The sequence below is a fragment of the Sander lucioperca genome, chromosome 5 (assembly GCF_008315115.2).
Source record: "Sander lucioperca isolate FBNREF2018 chromosome 5, SLUC_FBN_1.2, whole genome shotgun sequence".
Lineage (NCBI taxonomy): Eukaryota > Metazoa > Chordata > Actinopteri > Perciformes > Percidae > Sander > Sander lucioperca.
The window spans coordinates 18,339,881-18,361,316 of record NC_050177.1 but is presented as its reverse complement, the minus strand read 5'-3'; the positions used below and the strand labels follow the sequence as shown (position 1 = coordinate 18,361,316).

At 43.1% G+C, this 21,436-nt stretch overlaps 1 protein-coding gene and 1 long non-coding RNA gene across 3 annotated transcripts; both read right to left on the bottom strand.

Annotated features, from left to right (window-relative positions):
* Positions 1-335: 335 nt before the first annotated feature.
* LOC116048233 lies at positions 336-5,743 on the bottom strand. The gene is made up of 2 exons (XM_031297204.1): positions 5,479-5,743; positions 336-5,272 (listed from the first exon to the last, which is right to left on the bottom strand). The coding sequence occupies exon 2, from the start codon at positions 4,446-4,448 to the stop codon at positions 336-338; it is 4,113 nt and encodes a 1,370-aa protein (XP_031153064.1). The 5' UTR covers positions 4,449-5,272; positions 5,479-5,743.
* A 139-nt stretch (positions 5,744-5,882) lies between these two features.
* On the bottom strand, positions 5,883-7,056 carry LOC116048520. 2 transcript variants are annotated; one of them, XR_004104672.2, is made up of 4 exons: positions 6,569-7,056; positions 6,350-6,461; positions 6,058-6,235; positions 5,883-5,974 (listed from the first exon to the last, which is right to left on the bottom strand). It is a non-coding gene; the product is annotated as an uncharacterized LOC116048520 (long non-coding RNA). The 2 variants fall into 2 exon arrangements; XR_004104671.2 differs by having other exon boundaries at positions 5,891-6,235.
* Between the last annotated feature and the right edge of the window lie 14,380 nt (positions 7,057-21,436).

Genomic DNA, 21,436 nt, shown 5'->3' with positions numbered 1-21,436 from the left:
CGTTTTGTACCTCTAGATTACCACTGGCCTCGTTCATAAGGTCATCAACTATTAGCAGATTATTCTTAGTAGGAGGAAGAAGTGCGTCGTCGCAGAGTGAGTCAGGGATGCCTTCCACAAAATGTATATTCACTGTTTTAAGCAACTGGTCATATATTGGTTGCCAGCACGAATAAATGTATACTATGTTATTGATATTGTGCGATATTACTGTTGCTGAATTTTCAATGAGATCTTTGACAAAATACGTTTTTCCACAGTTCGATGGACCACTAACAACTGCGCTGAATGGATGTTGAAGCCGTCCATCAAATCCTACAATCAGCTGATTATTATTAGTAGCCATAGGGGAGGGTTGTGTAGTCGCTGAGCACAAGCCGTTTATCGTAAACGACCCTCACTTTCTTGGCTACAGTGTCGTTCTTGAGATGAAACTGTTTTTTGTCGCGTTTTATGGTGAATGCATTAGTCATCAGATGCTCTGTGGAATGACGATTGGTCACAAATGCCTGTACCAGACCTATTAACGACTCATGTGTAACCACTTGGGCGTTTTTTGAATTGAGAGTCACGCCTTTGCACTTTACCTGGGTACGTCCTTGAGCTGTTCGATAAGCATAGCATTTCGGCCCCCCAGAAACAAACTCTGTTATATAGTCCTCTGTAGGAGCCCCACATACCTGTGCATGGTTCAGTTCGTCTGTCAACATGCCTAGATATGGCCCCAGAGGGGGTACCCATTCATCTTTTCTGGTTGTGAAGATGATGCTGTCAGTGTCACAGTAGAGAATTCTGTCTTGCAGCTTATCCAGCAAGTCATATAACTCCATGCGCGCGTAGGCACTAGTCATAGCACCAATAAAAACATTCACATCTTTCACTCTGGAGGCTTGACTCTCTGTATGACGCCACTGAACAATAGCGACCTCTGGTGAAATAAATGAGAAGTGACGAACGTCAATAGCATCGCTGAACATGAGTTGTGTGAAGCGTTCTGGGTCTGTTATGACCTCCGCAGACATCATGTTGTTACGCATCGCAAAGCGACCCCAGAGGCTGTTAAGCAAAAGTTTTTGAATGCTTCTGACTGCCTTGTTAACGGTTATTTTGTCAGGGTCAAGACGTATGCCTTCTTGGACATAGTAGTCTTCTATGTACTTTTCTTTCTCATCTTCCGTCTGTATATGCCCTGGATATCCGGAAGACTCCTGCTTCCGCTTGAGGAATGTCTTAACATAGCCTTTAAAAAGCTGATCAGATTTTTCTGGAAAATGCCATACCTCTACGATGTTGACTAGTATATAGCCTTTCTCCAGTGCTTTCAGTAATTCAAACGACACCCACACTCCAGACATCTGTCTCTCACGGTCAGTGTGGTCACAGCGGCCTGTCTGATTCAACTGATCGGCACAGGTACCACACAGAGGGAACATCAGCTTACCGTGACTACGATAGGGGAGAACTGGGTGATACAGTCCTCTAGGGGGAGCCACAGTACATTTCACAATACCAAAGTATGTTTTTATGTCGTCAAAATCACTGTGGATTATTTGAGGGTGACCGATGGGGTAGTCTCGTTTTGCTTGGACAGTGGGGTACAGACTTGTAAAGTCATAGTATCTGATTTTCTCATCACCTTCTGCCTTGTGATACAGCTTTATTGCGTTCGTGCGACCGCCAAAGAGAGCTTCACGAGGATTGAGACGCTCTGGCTTTTCATATGTCGATATGAAAGCCTTAACGTCTGGATCATTGCACAGCTGACTTTTCCACTCACATTCCCACATCACAACAACCGTCACCCCATAAACAGTCTCTAGCGTTGACACTCTGTCACGGAACTCTCTGAGTAACTCGCCATGTGTTTTTTTTTCTCTTGTGATAGGGTTGATTTCGGCCTGACCATAGCACTTATTACAGCCGTGGAAGAAGCAACCGTTAAACTCATAACAAGTGTTTGTGGCAGCGCAGTACCCGTCGACAAAGAAGGGGCCAAAGGCCTTTTCACCTCTGTTAAGAGCGTGTTGGATGCTGATGTTGTCTTTGTGTGCTACATATTGAAGCCACTGTATTGAGATGTCTGAATACGCCTTGTTTTGCCTAACGTACGCTCCCTCATAGGTTAGTGCCACTGTGTCTTTGGGGATGAATAACGATTTAAACACACCCATGCACGATGCAGCTAGCGTCGTAAATGTAAAGGGGTCCAGGCCTGTACACTCATTGAACGCGTCTCTGTACATCTGACATGCCTTAAGCAAGACAGCCACATCGTTAATGCAATAGCGTGCCAACTCAGTACGAAGGTTGAACTGTGTGTGCTTAACCGTGTCGTTCCACTCCAAGAATGATTTCTTAGACGTCTCAGTCATCGTGTCGAAGCCATAGAGAGCTGGTTCGGGGTACGGACCTATGTATTTCTCATTCTCTCGGGTGTTGAAGGCGTGGGGGAAGAAACCCTTTAGCATGTCGGAGAAGCCCATGGCTGAGGGGGTTTTAGCTAAAGACATGGGGAGAAAACTGAACGAGTCTATCCACCGTTGATTGAACGCGTAATCATTGATCAGAAGAACCCTCGATCCTCGCATGGTAAGGGTAGGGCAGACACGCTGGTTCACCAAATATTCTAGCACAATGTAGCTGTCAAAACCTGATGCATTGTGAGCGATAAAGGTGTAACCTTTATATTTCTTCTTTCTGTAATAATTGACAAATAACCCCACACATTTTGTCGTTTCAAAGCAGTTTTTTTCGCCTTTCATGTCCATAGCACATACAAAATTGGCCTCATGACGACCCTCATGGTATCTTGTCTCGAAATCATAAAAGATGTACTTATCGCTACTTTCTGCGATTTGGACAGGCTGTATATAGCATTCATGCGTTGCGTCAACTACATGTTCTCCACAATGGGGGCATTTCGGCAGTCTACAGACGTGTGGTTTTTTTTTCGTTGCGCGGTAAGTCAGGTGACATGCATCGCAATATTTGAGTCTGTCGCACGGTATAAGACGATGTTTCACACCGGGTACTTTATGCCTGTCAAAGCATTGTTTCGACTTGCATATGCGTTTACAGTCGCCACACCTAATAGTTTTCCCCGGTGTACAAGGTGTGAGACAGACATTACACCTCAGACTACAGCTGTGGTCCAAGGGGTTGTCGTAGGTTTTGTAGCACGCATCGCACACGTACTTAGCTCCAAAAAAGGAAGTTTTGTTTACAATGAGATAGAAATGATCGCTATGTAGATACAACAATGCTGTTTTCACATGCTGTTCATCATGTGTTTTGAAGATCTCTGGTTTTTTACGACCGGCCGCATGATGAAATATTACAATTTTCATATTCAAATGTTTCTGAAATCTGTCAACATCGGAGAACGATACCTTATGCGTACATTCAAGCCCCACATCCCTATGTAGCTGCTTTGCATAATCTATCTTCTCACTTTCAGTCATCCTCGAGTCTACGTAATGAGCCAGACAGAGAGCAAAACATAGATTCTCATTGTCATCTCTATTCATTGGGTTATATAGCGCGTTACCTTTTGCAGAGAGTATTTCATCGTAGCATACACTCCCCAGTTTTCGCCGACCACTCCCACCTGACATATTGCGTGCTATTGTCACAATGAATTCTAAACGGTCATCGGTCAATGAGGTGTCGTTACTTTGCATGGCGTTTGCAATTTCTTCCAGAAATGTGTCTGCACTATATTCATCGTTTGAGGTCAACACTGTTTGGATGGGGGCAGCTAAAGCGGCACCCCTCAACTCTACATTTAAAACACTGTCCTGTGTTGCAGTGTCTAAGGCCCTGTCAATTAACCCTGTTAGAGTACTGTGTATTTGTTCTGGTACGCTATCAATATTGGATAAGTCAATATTTCGCAGATCAACATCTTGGCGAAACTCTGTTGCATTAAAAAAAGGAATCTCTCTGGACACTGCTGTAGATACAGCACTGGATACTCTGCCCTCTCCACACTGTACTGTCACCTGAGGATTTTTTGGAGGTACCACGTATGCACTTGTCGACGGCTGAGGTTCGATACAGTTCTCTGTACGGATGCGTTTGGACGAGCGACCCCTCTCAAAACAGGGTGGTCTAGAGCATTCTTGATATACGCTTGCGGGGGCTTCGACAACGTTGGGTCGAATATTACATGAATATTCTGGTGTTTTATTCGGAATTGACAGCGGGGAAGTGTCAAGAATGACTGGTTCTTGTATTGCTGCCATACTAGAGTTATCGCTACTTAACTCACTCAGCATAGCATCAAATATTTTTCTCTGTTTCTCACACAGTTGTATATACGCATCATGATTACACCCTGCCCGGATATAGTCTTCCTCACACACCAAATCTGCATCTTCATCGCTAGTCTCATCACACACCCTTGCATTTGCTCCGATTTTTTTTGTTTTTTTGCAAGGTGGGGCCATTTTGTATTAAATCTGTTTTTATTTATCTTTTTATATATTTTACACACTTTGCTGACTGATTTATTACTTCTTTGTCATGGTTTTTTGAAATATTGATATCACTGACGGAGTGAAGTTTCAGCGCAACACTTGGAAGATGATTCACCCTGAAGCACCGCGGGTTGCACGGTCACTTGCACTTGTCTACTATCAGTTTGCAATGCCTCTACATTATTTATAAGTCTATCTATTTTGGATTCTAGTTGTTCATAACGCGCATCTGACGAAGACTGACGGAGTGAAGTTTCGGCGCAATAGTTGAAAAATGACTCCCCTTGAAGCACTGTGGGTTGCTCGGACACTCCTACGGCTACACACGGCTCAAAAAGATTCTTAGTGATATAACTACGCTCTGCTTGATTATTCACATCTAATCTATTTACGGGGTCGATACAGGCGTTTTCAATGCTCTCACTCTCCAGATTACAGATGTATTCAAGTAGGGTCTCACTATCAACATCTAATCTATTTACGGGGTCAATACAGGCGTTTTCAGCTTTGTCACAGCGTTTATCTGTCGCAGTTACAGTGGGTCTGAATGATTCAGGTTGTTTATGTAGGGTGGGTGTGTCTGGCATACAGGCGCTTGCAATGCTGTCACTCTCCAGTCTACAGATGTATTCAAGTAGGGTGTCACAACAGTTTAAATCACCTACGTTATTATCGTAATCCCACAGCCATGCGTCCTGATTCGGAGGGAACAATACATGCGATGCTTCTGATAGAAGTAGGTCTTCAGATCCTCCTCGTTCTTGTTCTTGTTCTTCTACTCCGGCAAGGGTTCTCTGGTAGGGATTAATGACATATTTGATTAAATAATGCAAAAAAAAAAAAAAAAACCACACACACACACACACACACACACACACACACACACACACACACACACACACACCTAAAACCACTTCACCCAACCACCACATACACAGGTACAACACCTTCTCCTCAAACATCAAACACGTCCAGACTTCCTTTCCTATCATTCACATACCTCTGCTGCGGGGCTTTGATGAATGCAGGGGGTCGTATTCAGCACATTGTTGTCATGGGGGGTTAACACCTCTCTCAGATGTAAAAATCCGTCTGTTGTCTGGTTCTCACCAGCTCTCTCAATGGTCTCCAACGCCTCCCCCCTTTGTATAGGACAAAGGCTTTGTCCACGGTCAATAGAGCCACGCTGTGTGGGTTGTAGCACCTCGACCTCAGGTGTGACTACCCCCGCGGCCAACGGATGCTGGCTCAGCAAAGGTGTTACTGGCTTTGTCTGCTGTAACAGAGAGAAAAAAAACAGTTTTTAACAATATACATAGATAAAGAGATTTCCAACACAATGGCTAAATATATATATATTCTGTTAGATGCAGAAGAGCTCTTACCTCTATACCGCTGTTATGACCCTTTAATATCACGCTCAAGGGTGGATCAGCTTGAACAAAGACCGGGCGGGGTCTTTTGGGCGGGAAAGCTCCCCGGTTTGACTCTGATGTCTGAAAACACAACGTAGCATTATGAGAAGACAACCTTTTTAAAAATACAATGCCCCTATTTTTACATTTTCTTTCCAACTCACCAGATTACTCCTCTTCCTATACTTCCTACTTAGTCGGTTTGGTTTGATGACAATACCTACATCGTTATATCTATTTAATGATGTAACTGTCCGCTCCTCGTTGCAATGGAGTTCCGCACAGTGATCTAGTGAAAAGCCCTCGCCCTTTCGGACCCTTTCTTCTTGGGGGCTAGGCGGCCTACACACAAAGAACAATGATTAGAATATTACCTAACTAAAAAAAAAAAAACACATGGATAAATTACAGTGATAATTCCACATGCTGAAAATAGCTAATTGGACCACAAAATACCTGTTTTCAGCTTTCTTATTGCTCGCAGGATGATGAGGCTTTATATTTCCCAACAGATACCCAGGTTGATTTAAGAAACCGCGTGTTTGATCCGTCAATGGTGCCTCGACATCTTTTTTTAAATCAAAAAACGAAACAACACAATAAAATGCATGAAAACAACCATAGCCACACAATCAAATTATACTGAAATGAATTGAACTATATCAAAGTTTTTACCTTGCTGAATAAGCGTATCATCAAATCTCACGGCAACATTGCTCCTCCTTGTGGAATTACCTAATGAAGCAAACTATATAAAAATACGTACAACAAAAAAAAAACTTTTTTAATTCATGAATGTATGACTGGCTTATCTTAGAATAGGTTTAAACAGGATATATGCTTTTTAAAAGCTTACTTACCCACTGTAGACATGACTGTATGACGGTCTTTCCTCTTGCTTTTCCCCAAAGGAGTTAAAATGAAAAAGCGCCGTTGATTGTAGAGAAACAGCTGTGGAGAAAACACGAGCAAGCTAGCTAGCTAGCTAGCTAAAAAAACGAGTGGAGGAAAAAGTGACCAGACTGAATGAAACAAAGCCTTTTAAAAGCACATAAACCACACCCTTTGTGACGAATTACTCCCCCTAGCTTTTTAACCGTTAACTATAGGTCCGACACTACGTTTTTAACACCTCCATTCATCTAAATAAACACCCGTCATACTCCCACTATACAGTCACGTCCGCCCTCCACGAGAACGCCGTGACCGCGAGACTTGCGTGCAGTTACGGTTGCCATGGCAACGTCACGTTCGCCCGCGACGACAACGCCATGACCGCGAGATTTGCACGCAGTTTACGGTTGCTATGACAACGTCACTACGCACGCGAACTGCGCACGCAGTTCGCCAAATCATACCCCCCCCAACATTGAAACCTATGCGCGTGTCAGTCTCACACGCACGCTCGCGCGCGTGCGTGTGACGTGCACGCGCAAAGGTGGGGGTTATATTACTACTTAGGTCCACAGCAGTTCCACATTATATTCATGAAGACATTTTTTTCTATGACTTAAAGTGGCTATATGTAACTTTCAGTTTGTGTTAATTCTAGCGGCCACTTTGGACAAAAGTGGTAGTATTTTCACCACACCTGCTGTCGTAAAGGTCTTTTCTTTACGGTGCTGTATTGCCCACTGTAGATTACCAAGTTTGCGTTACCGTGTTTACACAAGTACAGGGGAAGACCTGCTCATGGATATAATAAATGACATGGAGAGAGCGAGTTAATTCTTGTCCAGTTTTGACAAGTTTAGGTATTGTGGTTTTGGATGTGGACTTGGTCCAATGTGGTCTACATATGCAAAAAACAGTAAAATCTCCCTTTATGGCATTTTCACAAATAGAATAAAGCTTTCACAAATCCCAAACTGTGTTTTTAAGACTCCTTAGCCTCTCTGGGATAATGTAGTCCAGATTTGACAAGTCTAGGTGGATCTAGACCTAGTCTAATGTGGTTTATATGTGAAAAAAAAACTTATTGTGTTCTCATAAAGACAAAGCTTTCACAAATCTAAAAGTGTGTTTTAGACATAATTATAAATTTACCTTAATGACTAACACTCATTCAATACAGTAAGAGGTTAAAAAAACAGTTTTAAGTTCCCCTTAACTGCCAAATCAGAAGCTGCGAATCGGATGCCAACTTCAGCGTCGTGGCTGCACTAGCGTCACCAGAAGGGAGAGATGAGGAGGAGAGGGAAAGCAAAAGACAAGCAGGGAGACAGAGGCCAAAAAGAGATGTTGAATAGATTATTTGCTATATTAGAGATTGCCATTCAAAAAATAAATGCATTAAATTAACTAGTTTGTCTGTGTCTTTTAAGTTTTTGGGTGTGTATATAATATAAACTGTTTTTCAATGTTTATTTTTCCATCAAATTATGACCTGGACACAGGAAACTTCTAACTGAGTAATTATATTCAGATGCTACCTGTTTTAATAACTAGTTAGGTATACAAGCTCTAAAAAGACATTAATGAAACGTGTATCTTTATTATAACATTTATTCAAACATTACTATATACTGTACACAAGTATATTCAACATGAAGCGGCGATCAGACTCAGCTCCCGATGATGGTGTTGCTTCTGGACTGCAGACAGAAGGAGAAAGATTAGGTTAGTCCAGTAGTTATCCAACCTGTCCTGGTAAGATTAGGTTAGTCCAGTAGTTATCCAACCTGTCCTGGTAAGATTAGAATTGTATCATAAGTATATTTAACCCTTGTGTTGACTTCGGGTCACATTGACCCGTTTTCAATTTTTGTTTTATATCAGAAAATATGGGACGTAGAAATAAGCGCTGAAAATGTGTAGAAGAAAAAGTTTACAATTTAAAACGTTGGATAAAGCAAAAACAAACTTTGAAAAAAAGGTATCAAAAACGTCGAAAAAAATTAAAAAAAAATTTTTTCAAGGTTGACAGGAAGACAACACAAGGGTTAAGCATACTGAAACATGAAGGTACTTCATGTAACTGTGTAGTGGTGTAGTTTCTTCATCATGGTCTTAACTGACAACTGTTGACCATTTAACACACTTACACCTACCTTTACTGTATTAGTGGGTGTTTATCAATGGAGGTATTATGACTTTTCATATGTTGGTTGTAGCCTTGTAGCTTGTGTGTTTACAGTACTATTTACCCTTTCTCACTTGCAGTTTAATGCATATCATACTGCCTGTGGTAGCTCATTAGCTGGTAGCGTTTACCTTGTAGTTGCTGATCATATTTTGCACTGCATTTGTCTCAAAGCTAGAAGCTACTGGACAATGAGCTAATGTTGCATACATGCAGTAAACTACAAGCTAATGTAAACGGTTAGCTACTGCAATTCTCCTTACCGGTAAGTGTTATGACTACTACAAACATGAACTCCCACGAGTTTTTAATTTATTGACATGGGATAAATAAGACAAAACGACTATTGCTTACATTAAAGCCTATCGGTGTCGGTAACGTTACCTACCTTTGCACGTTGCGAGCAAAGTTCCTGAAAGAATATTCTCCTCCTGCAAGCAGACTGACGCCGATTCACCAACAGCACAGTTCATAGTTCCACATCCATTTCGTCCAGTGTTTTGAAATGAGAAACGGCTAGTCCGTCTGTTAAATGCATAGACAGTGAGGCACTTTTATTTTTTCACCTCTCCTTCCTGTCAAAAGACAGACAGTGCGTCTGTCCAATCAGGAGGGTCCGTCCTCTATTAGATAGGCCCTACCTTTTCCGGTAGAAGTTAATGCCGTTGTGTTTTGTGATTTGTTGAAGTGTTTTCCTATTTGCCGTCGTGTTTTCCTATTTGCCGTCGTGTTTTCCTATTTGCTATTTGCCGTCGTGTTTTCATATTTGCCGTCGTGTTTTCATATTTGCCGTCGTGTTTTCATATTTGCCGTCGTGTTTTCCTATTTGCTGTCGTGTTTTCTTATTTGCCGTTTTGTTTTCATATTTGCTGTCGTGTTTTCACTTTTTCTGTTGTGTTTTCCTATTTGCCGTTGTGTTTTATGATTTGTTGTTGCGTTTCTCTAATTGCTGTGGTGATTTGCACTTCAGGGCCACCGTAGTTAATGGATACAGGCACGCACAACTTAAGGCTCGGTTGGCAACAATTAGCTCTGATTAGCGGTTAGCTCTGATTAGTGGTTAGCTAGCTAGCTCCGTTATAAAGATATGGAGTGGAGGAGCTGCCACTGAGAGGGGTAACAACCAGACTCTGATTAATGACGTTCGGGGAGCTTTCACAGCAGCGTGGCTGCGTTGTTTCAATGGTTTTATTAGCAGCAGCATGCTACTACTTACATAACGATAGCCTCTCTGAGCAAGTGCAACATTGACGCTATCATGCACGCGGCACGCAACTTCATGAGGGGAGGGAGGGGCTGGAGGCAAAAAAAATACACCACTGTATATACTATATTTTTACTTATCGTCACCTTCCTAAAATAATGGCCTAAGTCATTTTTTCAGGTTTTTCAGAAAACACAAAAAACTAAATGGCCTAAGTCACACGCTTGACTTAGGCCATTATACTAAAGGTGTGGAATCACAAGACCTGTTCAACTGAGGATGTAGGCAATTTTACCAGAGGTGGCCAGCACCATGAGGAGATCATTTAGGCAAAAAAATACTTTTTGTCAAAAAATGACTTAGGCAATTATTTTAGGAAGGTGACGTTATTTAACTGTCTAGTAAAGTTCAAAGACAGTGTTTAAAAAGTGCAATCCACATGTTTACATATGTTTATTACAGTAAATAATTAAATAATCTAAATACTACTAAGTGTGGTAAAGCCACATATTTGTTTTTATATTTCTGCAATCTGCACTTTAGTTTGTGTGATTTGTTTCTGACTTTCATATGAATGTTTACAGCAGGCTTGGTCAGTGCTCAATATACTACTGTGATTGAAGTAGTTAAATAAAAGATGTCATTCATATAAATTAATGCATCACCTAATTTCATCATCACATCCAGGCCTGGCCTCCAGGAAAGAACAGTTTGTTTGTTTAATTTATCTAATATTGTGTTGTTCATTTCATCATTGTTGAATAATACAGAAGACAAAGAGCTTAAAAAAATGGCATTTTAAATCGCAATGCGGGAATCGGGAATGCCTTTGAGGACAACAGAGCGAAGTACTGTCACGTCTGGTGTCTAATGATACACAGAGAGAGAAAAGACCAGTTAACAGAGTAATTTGCAAGGCACAAGCAGACGGGAAATAAAATAGGTTGGTCTGGATCATCTCATTTAGAACTTGATTGATGAACTATCATACAGATCAAAAGCAAAATGAACCTACTTACCATCCAGCTCATGTGCTGCATCAATTCACTGAGTTTCTGGCCAACAGTTCCCTTTTTTGTTTTGAAAAGTTCGATGAAACGTGGGGCGTACTGGTCCAGAGCCTCAAAGAAGTCTCCCTCAAGATTCTTACTGGCGATTCTATTAAACTCAGCAAACACCTGAACAAGTAGAGAGAGGGGTGGGTAGGGATGGAGAGGTGGTAGAAGTATTAACATTCCAACAAGTGTTTTCTAGCCACACACCTTGAATTTCTTTTTGATTGGCATTATTTTATTGGTTGAGAACAAAAATAGCTTACCTGTCTCTCTGTGAAGAGTGCTGGCCATCGTTCAACCATGTTCTGTACAGCAGGCTCCTTTTTTTACAATTTCTTGTCTGCATAGTGGGAATGATTGGTCCATCATTTGTGAAATGAGAGTGCCATTTGGTTGTTTTTTCTTCATTTCTTCCATGAGAACCATTCTGGCATTTTCAAGGCTTGTTTCATCATGTCCTTCAGGTAAGTTAGGCAGGTAGTTTGCTTCACCTCTTTTTGGCCATTTGATATTCTTACTTGAGGATTCTCCCTCAGGGTTGCCTTTACTTCTTTTGCCTCCATTGATTGCTACATCCTCACATCCAGCTTTTCAAAGCTTTGTGCGATAATTGGCCATTTTAAATTGAAGGCTGTTTTTCCAGCCATACCATCTGTGTGGTCCAGGCTCAGTGAGGCAGGGGTGTTTGCTAATCAGTGCACTGCTGAAGTCATCATCTTCAGGGTAAGCCTTGAAACTGTACATTGTCTCAGCAAGCTTTTCTAGTATGTCATGCTTCATATGGTAGAGTCATATGTGTTCCATCTTTCATAAAGGCAAGATCTGCCTGTCTGAGCCTATACTCAACATCTACTGAGAAATTGGGTCAAAGTGTCAAAGAACTCTGGCCACTGTTGTCTTAGCGATGATGATGCTCCTACAGTCGACAGGATCTCAGTGTCTGCTGTGCTGCACTCAGTGTCTGATGTTGTGGTGGGTGATGACAATGCTGTTAAATGGAGAGTCACAAGAGGGATGAATTTGACTGTAGCTCTTTCAGGTAAATCAGTTATTTCAGTCAAATTGCAGAGGGCATTATTGAAGTCTTAATCTTCATACTGCAGTTTAAAGTCATACTGCAGTGACAGTTTATCCACCAGTTGCACTTTGAATTCTTCAATGGACTGTGGTCTTTTATTTAAAGTCAACTTCCTTATATCATCTTCAGCGATGATGACTCTCAGCAACAACCTCTGGTCAACTCTGTAAAGTGAAATCGGGAAAACATAATTTAGTTCAGACAACTGAGTGACAGAGAACATAGACAAATGGCTACTACAGAGCTCGTATGCTCTAAGTTGCTCATTGTACCATGACATGTATATCTCTATGTTCTGCAATCTTGCAGTCAATAAAGCAAACTGACTCCTCTGAGAAGCTTGCAGACACTGACAATTCCACTACATCTTTTAAGTTAATTAAAACCTCCCAGGTTTCATCCCCCTCAGGAATGTGATGACCTATCAGTAGTGGCAGAAGGCGGAGGAGTGTCCAATTTTCATGACCATTTCCTTCAATTGTTGCTTTGGAAGCAAAGTTCTTTGCGATAAGCTGGGGTTAGTTTGTTCTGTCTGAAAATGTATATGGAAACTGTTTAATAGCCACATTCAGGATTTCAAGTGAGAAGTATCCCTTTGATATTAGTGCCTTCAAGCACAAGCCCAATTCAGCCAGAACAACACCCTCCAGAAGATCATGTAAAAGATCTGGAGGATAACCATTGATAACATGAAAATGTTCCAAGCTTGCACTAAGTGGGCAGCTTCTTTTCACGGAATATTGTTGAGCCATGGTAGGATCCTGCAATACATCTTGCACCTGTCTATCATGATTTTCTTTTGTTCTTGGTTGAAATGAGCCTTTCCGCACTACCTTGTGTTGTATTTCCTCCCGTTTGGCCATACAGAATTGACACATCTGACTTACTGTGAAGCTTTCAAAGAACCCTCCCAAAGAATGGGCAGCTAAATTGTCTGCTGCAACAAATAATACTGTGCCTTTTATGCTGGCTCCTAACTGTCCAACATATACACCCTGTTGCTCAAGAAAAACAAGGTCCTGAATGAGAGGGCGGAGAATTTCACCATAACCATGGTCTTTGAGACTGCTGACCTTGCAAAGTAGAGCAAGCTGAATGGTATGAAGAGAGGAGCGATATTTAGGGTGTAGATTTCCAAGTACCCAGTAGATGGCACATAGCTTGTGTTTCTTTCTGGAGGTTCCCAAGGGGTTAGCCACCTCAAAATCATCTATGTACAAGCAAAGAGCAATCCTGAATTCTTCCTCTGTCAAGAGAGAATTGTCTTTAAACCGGGAACCATCCCTGTGTGATCTGTATCCTTGTGACAAATTTGTCTCAGGTGACATGGCCTTATCTAAAATGTCTCCATTGTTTAGTAATGTCTGCAGCATTTTTAGTATGGGATATACACAACTGTCTGCCTGTCATTTTTTAGGACAAACTCAGCAGGCGTTACACTGAGAATTCTTTTGAAATGTATGATGTTCACTTGCTAGTGGTTGACAATGACCCCCCAGTAGAAGTGAATTTCAGGAATACATTATTCTCAGTAAATACTTTAGCTATCTCACTCACTAAAGAGTCCTCAACATCTCCACAATGTTGATTTAGTATTTTTCCAATAAATGTATGTAACAATGGCTGTGAAAGCACATACATTTGGTTGATCTGCTCTATAACTTCTTGCAGGGCATTTTCAGATATGTTAAGAATTGATGACATTTTCAGAAAAAGAGCAACTACATTATGTTCCAACTGACTCTCCAAGTCCTCCACATCTTCACTGAACTCTGTAACCTCAAACTTAACCTCATCAGTTTCAGTGGCACTATCCTCGGGTTGAATATTTATATGAGGTGGAGGTTCCTCAAGTTCATTATGTGACACAATTTCAGGTTTGAATGCCATCTTATTGTGGTCTTGATGTTCTTTGCTTTTATGTGCATTAAAGGTTGAACAAACATTGCTCTGAAAGTTACAGCCTTGATATGGACAAGAAACCTTTTGCTTCAGCTTCAAATGTCTTCGTAAATGGGTAAAAAAGTCAGCTTCAGTGCAAGGCTCCACAAAGTCACACAGCTGACAATGGAAAGCAGTTTCACCCACGTTCCCTAGGTCCTTTTGAGTGTGCCATGTTGATAAGTGGACTTTGAGTGCATTGAAAGATTTAAATGTGCACAGGCATTCCTTATGAAGGCATGGTAGTGGTGATATTCGAGTGTGGCACCCATGTTTTAAGCGGTAATGCTTAAGTAAGTAGCCCCTCTTTTCAGCACAAAATGTGCAGTACTTACACATCCACTGCATAGGAAACTTTTTGTCTTTTTGAAAAATCTGAAGAGAAAGAAAAGATAATTTTAGCATCAAGCCCAGCAAAATAGAAAGACAAAAACACTAACATGCAGTATCAGACTTGAAATACCAGAGCTATAGGAAAAACTAAATCCTTGCAAAAATCTAATTGTCAAGCTTTTAATCATTGGACTTCTTTAAGACAAGAACAAGTGAACACAGCAGTACAAAAGGTAAATGGTAAATGACTCACTTATGTGGCTAGACATCAAGGGAACTGTAGTCCTGGGTATGATGGGCTATAAGTCGAACCCACAGTATCTATAGAGACAGTCCAGAAATACTAATTACATCAAATATTTTAAATTCAACATATGCACAAAATATTCTGTATGGTGAAATATACTATAATGATGAATTAATTTTAACAGTCACAAAATAGATTTATTTTGGTTTTCTTAAATTGATTTTCTTTTGTTGTAACCCAACTCTGATGTAAGCATAACTTTTACTTTAGCATGCAATAATACAGTTATTACGTGAAAATACCTTTTATTGCTGGGATTATGGAATGTGTGGATTGATCACCATCTGCCTGAGCCTGGAAGGGGACAGTTAAAAAAATACAACAATTTAACACAACCAAAGCTCACCACAACTCACAAACAAGTACATGTGAAAACTGTAACATAGGCCTATAACCCACAAAGACAGTTCCCAGTATTAAAATGTACATATTCTGGACAAGATGACCTTAAAGAATAATGTAAGCCACTGAGTATACCAGCAAATATGTTCCCTATCATAACAGGCTATGATAAACTGAGTGTAAAGATCTTTTCAGACAGGGAGACACTCTTGCAAGGGGGTAAGCTTCTCCTCTGAACGCATAGCTCCTATGGCGCCATTTTGATGCTAACAAGCCATCACCTCCGGTTAGCATTCGACTAACTGCCATTCATTTTGGCGCCACTTTGACAGCGAATAATTTTAAATCTGAAGTGTTTAAAGACTCTATTTGTCCATTGTTTATTTCTAAAGAAACATGACAATGTATAAAAGGCTCCATAACCTTGTACCTCACATTATGGCTCCGTAGCAGGCGTTTTTGTAAAAATAGGCTAACGATTGTGTCATAACCACGCGACTTACTGTCGCACAGTAGAGAAATTACCGTACAGTACTGGAGAAGCTCGCAGCTGTTCAAGTTTAATTATTAATGTTAACTAGCATTTTAGTTAGCAATAATTAGCCTGTGTGCCTATGTTATCTCCTTACATATACCTACGCTCTCAATCTCTGCAAGATTCGGAATGATTGAGATTTCTCTTGGCACAGCTACCAGAAGACTTACAACTTTCAGACAGGTTGCTCACGTCACATCTCCGTCTTCGAGCTCAGTTGGAGGCTGCGCAGTAACGCTCAGCCATCACCGGAAAAGTGCTTCTAATATCCTTCACTGGTCTCCGTCCAGAGCAACGGGATCTGTTGGTCCATTTTATATATGTCAATGCACTCTTGTCTGTACCGAGTCTGATCTGGGTGCGCTACACGTGGTAACCATGGAAACGGCACAGCTACGAATATCGAGTAGTGTTAAGTGCGGAGTGTTAAATAAAATAACATTAAGTTAGTTGACTGTGGTGATATCCCCAATCATATGTCGACACACAGTGGTAATCCTGTCTTTGATAAACACAGACTGTTATTGTCGGTAGCTAAAGTTAGCTAAATTAGCATAGTCCTAACTTTACAGCCTAGCTTAAAATAAAATGATATATCCAGACTTGTTCTGATGTTCTGCAGTGTTTCCTCTATGTTGATTTGACCGTGGCGGACCCCCACGGCATCAGAAATAGGGCTGCATTGTTAGAGTGCATGTCGAAGAATAGCGCGGTCACTCGGCAGAAAAAGGGAGAAAGGAAAAAGAGACGCTGTCCAGATGATAAGCCAGTTGAGATCGTGTGTGTACGTCCTTGAGAACTGTAAGTCGTATAACTTATGTTGTCAGTTCATTTAAGCCTGGTCTTGCAAATTTAAATTAAGTTAACTGGTGATTTTCGTTGTTTGTATTCTTCACCTGCTAGCTAAATTTCGCGTGGCTGTTGATTCGATATAATAGCGATTGCTGAGTCGGACCTGACCCCAATGCTAAAAATATCCTAAAGGAAACACTGGTTCTGCCTGAGCTTATAAACCTTACAAACAACAGTTATAAAGCTCAGGAAACTCACAAACCGCCGGGATCAGTCTGTCATCATGCTAGACAAGCATGCCCGCGACCGTTAGACTAAGGTTTTTCCTCAATTGTAACGTGACGAAAGTCTTGAAAGTTACCTATTTTCAACACCGAGGAAGTTATGGATTGAAAAAATAATAAAGTACTGACCAAGTTTCATCAGAATATAGCCACGTTATGTCCATAATATAGTTAGCTAGCGTTAGCCGACATTACTACGCACATCATTACTAGCAAGCACAAAACACTGGCGCTGACTTACAGAAACAAAACGGTCTGCACAAAGGTAAAATATTTACTCACCAAATGAGTGTGCCAAGCACAAGAATCGCTGTTATGCTGAAAATAATCACAAGTGCTGTTGAAGCGATGTTTAGGTCCAGCTCAATGAGGTCCAGCTCCACCTGGTCAGTTGCGGGTATGATGTGTAGTGATGAGTCGTTCGCGAATGAGTCGGCTCTAAGAGCCGGCTCTTGTAGGTGAACGACGGGAGCTGGCTCGCGTATCTGAAGAGCCGACTCTATTTTTAAAAATATAGCCTATAGAAATTAAATCATTATGTAATAATGAAATGAGTGAATTTTATTTTATTTAAAATAATTGACTAATTCAAAGAACAAAAAAATAATTATATAGGCACACATTAGTTTCGACTGTCTGATCAGCCTCACATTCTGTTCCTGTCAGTCATACACAAGGTGTCAACCAATTATACGGCATGAGGGAGGGGCCGAGGAGAGGACAGAGGAGAGGAAAAACAGCTCTGAAAACAAAACAAAAGCAGGAAAATGAGTCGGAAGCACAGCAGCATTTGGAATCATTTTAATGATGTAGACAATGTTAAAGCACAGTGTAGAATTTGCCAAAACGAAATCTCATATAAAGCCGGTTCTACGCACAACCTACACCGGCATATGCGAACTGTGCACCCAACTGTGAAGCTAGCGGAGCTTCGAGAAACTAGCGGTCCCACTAGTGACGGTGGTGGAGCGACTGGAGCCAGCACCTCACGTGGAGATATATCCACTCAGTCAAGTAGGCCTAATCCGCAACCCACAGCAACGCAGTCTTCTATAATGGACCAGTTTATGCAATAGTCAATGTCTGCAGTAAAACAAGGCCAAATTGGTATTGCATTGGCTAAAATGTTTGCCACCGATTTCCAGCCATTTTCGATCGTGGAGGACAGAGGTTTTAGAAATTATAGCAGTAGTCTAAATTGAATGTATGCAATTCCAAGCAGGAAAGTAATTTCAAAATCACTTATTCCACAACTGTATGAGAACACAAGGGCTTCAGTGCAGGAAAAAGTAAAAAAAGCTACTGCAGTTTGCCTTACCTTTGACTGCTGGACGTCAAGGATAACCACTAATTACATGTCAGTTACATGTCTAGCTGTCTTCTAGACTGCTTTGAGTTCAGCGACAGACACACCTCAGAGAACTTGGCAGAGGAACTGTTGAGAATGGCAAAAGAATGGCATGTAAATGGAAAAGTGGTCTGTTGTGTTACTGACAACGCAGCTAACATTACCAAAGCCGTGAAAATATTAAAGTGGACCCATCATCCATGTCTTGCCCACACAATCAACCTGATTGTAAGAGATGCTCTGAAGGTGATGAAGCCCACTGTGGACAAAGTGAAAGCAGCTGTGGAATATTTCCACAGGAGCACAGTAGGTGCTGAAAAACTAAAGTCTACACAACGCCAGATGGGAATGCCTGAGCTAAGGCCTAAACAAGACTGCCCTACAAGGTGGAATTCAACATTTTATATGTTGAAACGGTTTCTCAAGTCAAAGGATGCCTTCTCTACCCTGGCCATTGTCAGTGCACCTGTTGATCCTCTGACCCAAGAGGAATGGGAGGTGGTTGAGGAGGTGTGCAGAGTCCTGGGCCCTTTGAGCAGGTTACTGTGGAGCTCAGTGGAGAGAGGTACAGTAAGCAGTTATTTCAACATTTTTTCCTGTATTTTATTTATTTATATATATATATATATATATATATATATATATATATAAATAAAATATGTTCTCTCTTTTTTTAGCTATGTGACAGCCTCAAAAATAATACTCCTATGTAAGGGTCTGCAGCGAATCACAGCCAACCGCCAGAGTATCAGGGCTGGTGCGAAGGCAGGCAAGGTTAGGACCCAAATGCAGTTTAAAGAGTTTTAATTTAAGATAAGCAAAACTTACTTGGAGATATAATCCAATACAAAAAGGAAATCCACGACAGGGAATGCAGAAACAAACAGAACGCACCGCAACAAGACGAGACGATCCGACAAGGGACAAGGGAAAACAGAGAGGCTAAATACACAAGGTAACGAGGGAACGAGAGGCAGGTGACACAACAGGTGGAACAAATCAAAAAAGGCGGGAAACAAACAAAGACAGGAAGAAAGCTAGACAAGACAAGGGAGACAAGACAGACTACAAAATAAAACAGGAAACAAGCACAATACAGAACAGAAACCGACTACAAAAATAATACACACCACAAAATACCAAAACCCTGACAGTACCCCCCCCCCCAAGGGACAGATCCCAGATGGCCCAAAAACAGAACAAAAAGACAACCCAGGGAGGGCGGAGGGGGACCGGAGGAGGGCCAAACAGGTCAGCAAACAAGTCAAGTGGGACTAGGGAATGGAGAGACCACTCGGGACAGGGAACAGGAAGGCCCCGGGACAGGGACAGAGAGGCCTCGGCAACAGGGAACAGAGAGGCCTCGGCAACAGGGGGCAGAGAGGTCTCGGCAACAGGGGGCAGAGAGGCCTCGGCAACAGGGGGCAGAGAGGCCTCGGAAACGGGGACTGGGAGCAGAATCGAAGGCAGAAACCTTCAGGCGGCCTGCGACGAAGGCAGAACCCTTCTGGCCACCGGCGACGAAGGCAGAATCTCTCTGGTGGCCGTACAGGATGTCGAGGGCACCGAGATGACTGGCGGCGAAGGCGAAGCCTCTCTGAAGGACGGCGACGAAGGCGAAACCCCTCTGGAGGGCGACAGCGAAAGCAGAATCCTTCTGGAGGCCGTCTGCGGGGGCGAATCCCTTCTGAAGACCGGCGGCGAAGGCGAAGCCTCTCTGAAGGACGGCGACAAAGGCGAAACCCCTCTGGAGGGCGACAGCGAAAGCAGAATCCTTCTGGAGGCCGTCTGCGAGGGCGAATTCCTTCTGAAGACCGGCGGCGAAGGCGAATCCCCTCTGGTGGCCAGACAGGCTCAGCAGATGAAGGGGCAGCTGGGCTGGAGACAGGCGACGGGTCAGCTGGGCTGGGGACAGGCGACGGGTCAGCTGGGCTGGGGACAGGCGACGGGTCAGCTGGGCTGGGGACAGGCGACGGGTCAGCTGGGTCAGTGTCTGCCAACAAGGTAACAGGATCAGTAACAGACAACAAGACAACAGGGTCAGGAGTCGGCAACTCCGCCGACAGGGTAACTGGAGCATTAGTTGGCCGGACCACCGACAAAACACGGGGAGCAGGAGTCGGCCGAACCGCCGACAACACACGGGGAGCAGGAGTTGGCCTGCCCGCCGAGAGGACACGAGGGGCAGGAGTCGGCCTGACCGCCGACAGGACACGAGGGGCAGGAGTCGGCCTGACCGCCACAGGCAAAGTCTCATGGGGGCAGAACAAAGGCAAAGTCACTAGGGAGGTCTCTGGGACTCCAGAGACCAACAAAGTCTCAGGGGCAGTCTCTTGGACGCCGGAGACCGGCAAGGCCTCTGGCTTGCCCGTAGACGTGGACTCTGGGAGAGCTGTCGACATGGACTCTGGAAGAGCTGTCGACGTAGACTCTGGGAGAGTGGTCATCGAAGACTCTGGACGACTGGAAGACTCTAGCAGAGCGGTCATCGAAGACTCTGGACGACTGGAAGACTCTAGCAGAGCGGTCATCGAAGAGTCTGGACGACTGGAAGACTCTAGCAGAGCGGTCATCGGAGACTCTGGACGACTGGAAGACTCTAGCAGAGCGGTCATCGGAGACTCTGGACGACTGGAGGACTCTAGCAGAGCGGTCATCAAAGACTCTAGACGACTGGAAGACTCTAGCAGAGCGGTCATCGTAGATTCTTGAAGAGCGGTCATCGACGACTCTTGAAGACTGCACGTCAGCGGCGGTTCTGGGCGGCTGCACGTCAGCGGCGGTTCTGGAAGGCTGCACGTCAGCGGCGGTTCTGGAAGGCTGCACGTCAGTGGCGGTTCTGGAAGGCTGCGCAGTGCTGGGAAACTGGGCAGCTTGGGGACACTAGGAAACTCGGAAACATTAGGAAACTCAGGAACTCTAGGAAACTCGGGAACACTAGGAAGCTCGGGGAAGCTAGGAAGGCTGCTAGCAAGCCTAGGATCTGGGAGAGTGCTAACTAGCCTGGACTCAGGAGGGCTGCTAGCTAGCTTGGGCTTAAGGGGGCTGCTAACCAGCCGGGGCTCAAGAAGGCTGCTAGCTAGCCTGGATTCAGAAGAGCTGCTAACTAGCCTGGGCTCAGGAAGGCTACTAGCTAGCCGGGGCTCAGAGAGGCTGCTAGCTAGCCTTGTTTCAGGGGGGTTGCTAGCTAGCCTGAATTTAGGGGGCCTGCTAGCTAGCCTGGGCTCAGGAAGGCTACTAGC

What these genes read in the sequence shown, in the direction of transcription:
- LOC116048233 (XM_031297204.1), bottom strand. Translation starts at nt 4,448, where the DNA reads ATGGCCCCACCTTGCAAAAAAACAAAAAAAATCGGAGCAAATGCAAGG.